Source organism: Aplysia californica, unplaced genomic scaffold (assembly GCF_000002075.1).
Source record: "Aplysia californica isolate F4 #8 unplaced genomic scaffold, AplCal3.0 scaffold00783, whole genome shotgun sequence".
Taxonomy (NCBI): domain Eukaryota; kingdom Metazoa; phylum Mollusca; class Gastropoda; order Aplysiida; family Aplysiidae; genus Aplysia; species Aplysia californica.
In genome coordinates, this window is record NW_004798053.1 from 69,424 (window position 1) to 76,148 (window position 6,725).

A 6,725-nucleotide genomic window follows, 5' to 3' on the forward strand; every position below is an offset into this window, starting at 1 on the left:
TATATATATCCTAACCCTTTTCCAGCTATAAATGTGTTAACCCAGTCCCAATGTATCGAAAAACTGGTTTGACCACAGTGACATGACCCCCACTGTAGAACTTATAATATCATGCTTATGTTAACTGTGGGTTTAACTCCCAAGGACCGCATATGCCATCTTTGGCACGTCAAATTTAAGACCATGAAATCAAAGGAATAGTTATACAAAATCATTGATGGACTATATAATTCAGTGTTCTCTGTCAGACTAAAACTTGCTGTCGAGAAACAGACACTTTACAAATCTTTCTGAAATAAAAGTAATTTATTTAATTTATTTCCATATATTATTATACCATTTCAATTTTCATTATTTCTTTAACGCTGAACTCAAGGTCAGGTTCTGGAGGATTAAACCAGTACATAGTGTACTAATACTGCACCGTGGCCCTATTGTGGTGTTTATAGCCTGCGTGCATGTAGGGTTTATTTAACTGTTACACGTGGTATTTACGTCGATTTTTGTACGTGTTTCCGATTTAGTATATTAAAATTGATTATTATTATTATTATTAAAATTAAAAGTGATGAACTGATCAAGTTATCTCATTTTGTAAGTCTGTTTGTGATTATAACAAGTAATATCGAGATAAACGTCTTAAGAGAATATTACTGAGTCTTTGGTTGGTGTTCTGGTGTGGTTTGCTCCTTCGATCCTGTCAAACATCTATTGTCCTCATCTCTCCTCCTCCTTTTTTGTGTTTTTTACTCTCTTGTAACACCCCTAATCTTCGGCACTTATATGACCTTGATGCATTGCAAGTGCCGTAAAACGCTTATATTGATGAAAGACAAAAAAGTCTTACCTCTGTCCTGCACTATATGAACATTATTGCGTCGGTGTGCTTCTCTTCACTCAAACAAACAGTCATTATGACTCATGTCTTTCTATGTAACTGTCCTTTTGTGTGACTTAATGTTTGTGTACTTGTCACATTTGTATCATTCTGCACCCCACACATCGCCCTGACAGTTAACACGTTCTCCATACGTGTGTCCCTCTGTACTCCACACATCGCTCTGACAGTTGACACGGTCGAGTGTTTTCTATAGGTGCTAGTGTGTCCTTCTGTGCCCCATTATGTCACCCTAACGGTTGACACTATCGAGTGTTTTTTTTTTTAATAGGTATGTCCTTCTGTGCCCCATTATATCGCCATCGAGTGTTTTCTATAGATGTATGTCCTCCTGTGCCCCATTATATCACCCTAACGGTTGACACTATCGAGTGTTTTCTAGAAGTATGTCCTCCTGTGCCCCATTATATCACCCTAACGGTTGACACTACCGAGTGTTTTCTAGAAGTATGTCCTTCTGTGCCCCATTATATCGCCCTAACGGTTGACACTAACGAGTGTTCTGTTCTTGTTCCTCCTTTACAGGAGAAGACTGGGAGAAGGAGCTGCAGCAGGAGCTGCAGGATTACGAGCTGGTGGGAGGGGAGAACGATGACGAGGATGACGACGACGCCCTGGAAAAGGAGATCCTTCAGCAAATTGAGCAAGAAGCGAATTCCCTCTCCTAGCCATTGGGTCTCATTTCTTGTTTGAAAAGTTACTAGATTTGATTTTTAAGAACCCAATATGGGCACAGATTATCTTTTCTTTTCTAACCTCATTTCTGGGGAGATCATGTGCTCATAGAAATGACAATGTGTTTATTTTTTTAAAGAACCTAGTGGGCTGAGATGTGTTTTTTTCCTGTTCATTTCTGACCTCATTCCTGGGGTGTCCATTTGATTATGGAAATGATTTTATTTTTTTTACCTTTTGGGCTGAGATGCGTTTTTCTTTTCTTTTTTTTTTTGGGTCCTATTCATTTCAAAGCTCATACGTGGGAGCTCATGTGATCATAGAAATGATTTCTTTAAGAACCTAGTGGGATGAGATGGGGTATTTTTGTTTTGTTTTGTCTTTGTTTTGTTTGTTTTTTCCTGTTCATTTCTAACCTCATACCTAGGGAGATAATGTGATCATGGAAATTATTTCATTTTGTTAGCCCCTGTTCCGTTGGTCTCGTGTTTTTATGTTGTTTTAGTATATTCACCCAGAATGTCCCTCGTGGATCTATTACGTTTATCATAACATGATGACTGGAGTTTGACTTCTTTAAGGAATGAACGAAAGAGAGAGATATTACATCCCCTGAAATTCTACAACATTTATTGTGAAATTATTTACTTCACAATACGGTTCGTCGAGGAAGAAGATGGAGAGGGGGAGGGTCCTGTAACTGTCTGTTCTTATACATGTTTGTGGGCTCTTTTTCAAGGTGGAATTTCCAAGCGTTTTATCCCCAGCTAATTTTGAAGAGAACTCTAATAATTTTGCAAGGTCCTTGTTGATGTTGTTGACGACTATATTTTGTTATCACTTATACTGCCTGTGGGTTGCGGAGTGAAGAAAAACACAACAAATTACGGTCTCCAAAAGTTTTTCCAACTGCTGAGTCAATTGTTCAAAATTTCGTTCACTCTCTGATTCTTCTTAATAGCCTTTCCAGCAGTTGGACGTTGTTTCTCGGACCTACATTCTGCCTCTTGCCATTCCTCTTGCCTGGGTTGTTTTGTGCTTTGGTTCTACATGTATGTCATGTTCCCTTCTTTTATTAGGTCTCCCCTTTCATCTTTTCCTTCGTCGGCTGTGTGACATCCTTCGTCGGCTGTGTGACATCCTTCGTCGTATTAGATATGTTTTTAGAACTCCCGTCTGTACTTCCGTTTCATTCGAGAGGTGTAAACAAATCGTCGCCTCAGAACTATTTTTATCCAAAGTGCCTCTTTACTTAAGTACACTTTGGACAAAATAGTTCTTAGGCGACGTGGGAGTGTGTGTTACTTTTACTTTATGAACGGGGGCAACTGGCTTCTGCCAAAGTGGTTGTTTGTGGATTTGTAATGGGTTTGTTTCATTTTCTTGCCCGAGATGAATTAGATCGAGACGAATGAAACATTTTCTAAGTCTCTGCTTTTTTTTTTTTTTTTCATTTCTTTCATCCTGGGCTTTTTGTTTGTTTATTGTTGTGTCTTATGTTGTTTGTGTTTTTCAGGGGTGGGGGTGGTTGGGGTTGCTTTTTCTTTGGACTTGTTTATGGAAAGGGAGGGGGGGGTTGTAGGTTTGTATTGTTTGCTTTTTGTTGTTGTTGGGATGTTTTTGTGGGGGGGGTGGACATGTGAGGGGGGGGGGGGAAGATGTGCTGGCATCTTTTTATTTTCTTATGTCCTGCCCCATGTATAAGGGCTGGCGTTTGTTCGTTTGTTGTTTTTGTTTTTTTTTAAAGGAGGGACGTTTTTATTTGTTTGTTTTGTTTTTGGCTGTTTATGCTTTTTACATATGCATAACTGGAAGACCTGGATCACGCTATCGGTCGTTCTTGTGTGCAGTGTAAGGGTCCACTTGCCATAGAGACGGGTTTTTAGTTGTCACTGGGTTTTTGTTTTAAATTTTCTGAGGGGGAGGGGGGGGGTTCTTCGTTTGATTTATTATAACATCGTTTACGACATTCACGCACTGTTATTACTGTAAATCACTTGCGATTGTCTTAATTAACTGGAAACATTCTTTGGTTGTTTCATTTTCATTGCTTACTCTTCTGACTCATTACATTGGACTCAATGATTGACTTACAATGACCTATTTTATTATGCGTCGTTCTGAAGTTGTGCCCCCTACGTGTTTTTGATACTTCCATTCACGAAGGATGTGTTGCCACATTCCAGGAAGGACTGATTGCAATCGATAAAGTGAAGGAAAAAAACTCAGCGTGTGATTTCATTTAGAGAAAGCTTTATTGTTTCTTTGCTTTCTTCACCTGTGTTTTTATGTCCTGGCTGAAGGAAAATTGTTAACCTGTAGTATTTATGTGTGAAGCTTTTGTGGGCCTACAAACGATTGACAAAGGAGATGGGATGACGTCCAGGAAAAGGACAAAGTGTGTGTCTGTGTGTGATATTATGTATGTACACAGCAGCAGATTGGTATGGAAAAGGGATCAATAAATTCACCCCCCCCCCTTATTTTACGTACTTTTGTACCTGTAAAATGATCTTTCAGAACCGAAGTACACATGTACGGTATTAGTATAAAACTGTAAGCCTCAGTGTTTGGTCGTGTGGTCGGATGCTGGTGAAGTACGACGAAGGAATAATCGTGTTGTTGTTGTTGTTGTTGTTGTTGTTGTTGTATCACATTTATTATTATTTTGTTGTTGTGGTTGTGTATCTACTCCGTCGAACAGTGGACCTGGGTGGAACTTGCACTTTATGGCTGCCCCTTTACGTAAATGTTCTCAGTGTTGAGAAATATGAAAAAAATCTGTGGTTGCCTGAAGACCAGATAAAGGCCTCGTTTTTTCTAAAAGTGTATGGATGGGTGTTTTGTAGCCTTTTAGTCCCTTTTTCCTTTTGCCTCTGCAGCATTTTATTATATTTTTTAAATTATCTTTTTTTGTAATGCTTCTCACCTCACACGAAAATCAATGTATAGTTCTTTGTTTCTTTACGTCAACAAAATATGTTGTGGATAACATATCTTTGAAATGTAGTTTGTTTTAGGAAGTTAAAAAAAAAAGGAATGGAGCAATGTTATCTCTTTGTTTTTACTATGGTTGGAATTCTTTTCCACTGGCATCGCGCTCTTATCGCTATATAACCATTCTGGGAAAGCTACAACATTGTTGTTGGTTCTGATCAACATGATGGTTGCTTTCACGAGAGATATATTCGAACCAACCTGTGATTGTCTTGGTCCGTGATACAGATTCTAATAACGAATCATGATATATTGTGTACTATATAATCGTTGTGTGAAGTAGATGCCGATGATGAATGATAATAATAATATATTATAACTGTTGACTGTTGTTCTCCCGGATGTCTGCCTATCTCCTTCCCAAAACTACAACTAATCGTCAGCAAGCTGTCAAAATGTACTAAGCCCAGAATGGAACCAAAATTTTTCAGGAGAAATGTGGATCTTTTCTTGTTTGGTTTGTTTTGTTCGTGGGTTTTTTTTTCAACATTTTAAAGTTAAATTTTTACGCAACATTTCCTGAGCATGTGCAACCGATACCACAAGATGCTGAGTTTAGTGCATTTAAACAGCTGAACGACTATTATGTCATGTACATCTACACTATTATTTAAATGCGAAGAGAATTCTGCTTGTGTGTGATGTTGGTATGTAAATGTAAGTTTCTATTGTATTTTTTAAACTGCTGAATAAAAAAGGAAAAGAAATTAAAACAGAAACACTTTGAAATACCACATGACCACGCAATTTCCAGACTAAAAAATGTCCCATCTGATTTACAATTATGCAATATCCCAGCTTGTTTTATCGTGTCTTCTCACAGTTTGCGCGAAAAAAAAAAGTCATCTGTCCAGAGTTTGAACAAACGAGAATAGAATCTAGAGATCTAGTAGCCTTACGGGGTGCCCGTTTGGGGGTCGGATCGGGTCGGTTTGCTAGCCAGATTGTGAGGTTGCAAAGCGGCTATCATAGGACATGGGACAAGCCAATCGCGCCCGACTCGTCGCCCCAAAAGAAACGCTTTTTTTTTCAGGTGACGAGTCGGGCGATCATCCCGCCCAACCCGACCCGACCCCATCCGCAATGGGCACCCCGCATCTCCTCCTTGGCACCCCGTTCCCGTACACTGTGCGCGTTCAGCTATTCTACACAAGTGAACGGCTCGATCCTCCCGCACAGTCCCCCAACCATCTCTTCCACGCCCTGTTGGTTGGCTGTCCCTTTTTTTTTTCTCTTGGGAACATTCTTATAATAATATCATTATGCCCTTACAGAAGTGACAGGTTAGCCATAGACTTGTAGTGTTATTATGATATATCCAATGTAGTATGATAATAGTAATATCCACGAGTGTGCACTATGATGAAATTCCGATTCACGTGGAGCTTACCAAATGTCTCTTTTGAGAATCAACTGAACGGGGGGGGGGCAACGAAGTTTTTTTTCTTTTTTTTTAAAATATGATTTACAAAGAGCAAAGAGCGGTGGCCATGGCAGTGCCCAGTCTAGTATGTTTTAATTCCAGTCTGTGCAGTTGGCATAAAGGTAGATTTTATTCGTTTGAATCAACTCCAACCATTTATATATTGTGGCCAAGATTACTAGCGGCCATTTTCAGGCGCATTCCATCTCTGAACATATTATATTAGTTGGTTTTATGCTGCTTTCCGACAAAAATAGCTGTAAATCTTTTTGACTAAAGATGCAGACAAACTTTGAATATGACTCATGTATGAAGGTTTGGGTGGAGTTTCTACGAGCTATAGATCTAGTGTGGAGACGTTCTGCAACCATTCATTACATATCATGCTGTGTTATGTAATTGGGCGTTTTGCATAATACTTTTTTTTTATAATTTTGAATATGAAAAGTAAGCACGATAGTGTTTTCTTGCGAGGGTTGCTGTCATTTTGCTGTTTCGTTCAAGGTCACGAGTGGAAAAACCAAAGACCTAAACAATATTTATTATTAGAGCTATTTCCTTTTTTTTATCAGGGAAAGGAAAATTCCTTGCTCTCTTACACTTACAATGAGCATCGGTAGAACTTCGTCTGGGAAATAGGATGGCCTTGGAGTCCCTCTGTTTCTACTAGTTTTATCATCCATGGTATTGTAGTTGTTTCTCTGATTATTTTTTTAATTTTGGGAGTTTTTT

The 6,725-nt window shown here is 38.9% G+C and overlaps 1 protein-coding gene across 1 annotated transcript in view; it reads left to right on the top strand.

The window, feature by feature from the left end:
- LOC101862979 (synapse-associated protein 1) overlaps positions 1-2,979 on the top strand; it is a gene marked incomplete at its 5' end in the record, with an annotated part of 23,010 nt that extends 20,031 nt beyond the window's left edge. The window contains 1 exon segment of the mRNA XM_013088658.2: positions 1,424-2,979. Coding sequence (XP_012944112.1) covers positions 1,424-1,566 — 143 coding nt within the window.
- Positions 2,980-6,725: the final 3,746 nt, after the last annotated feature.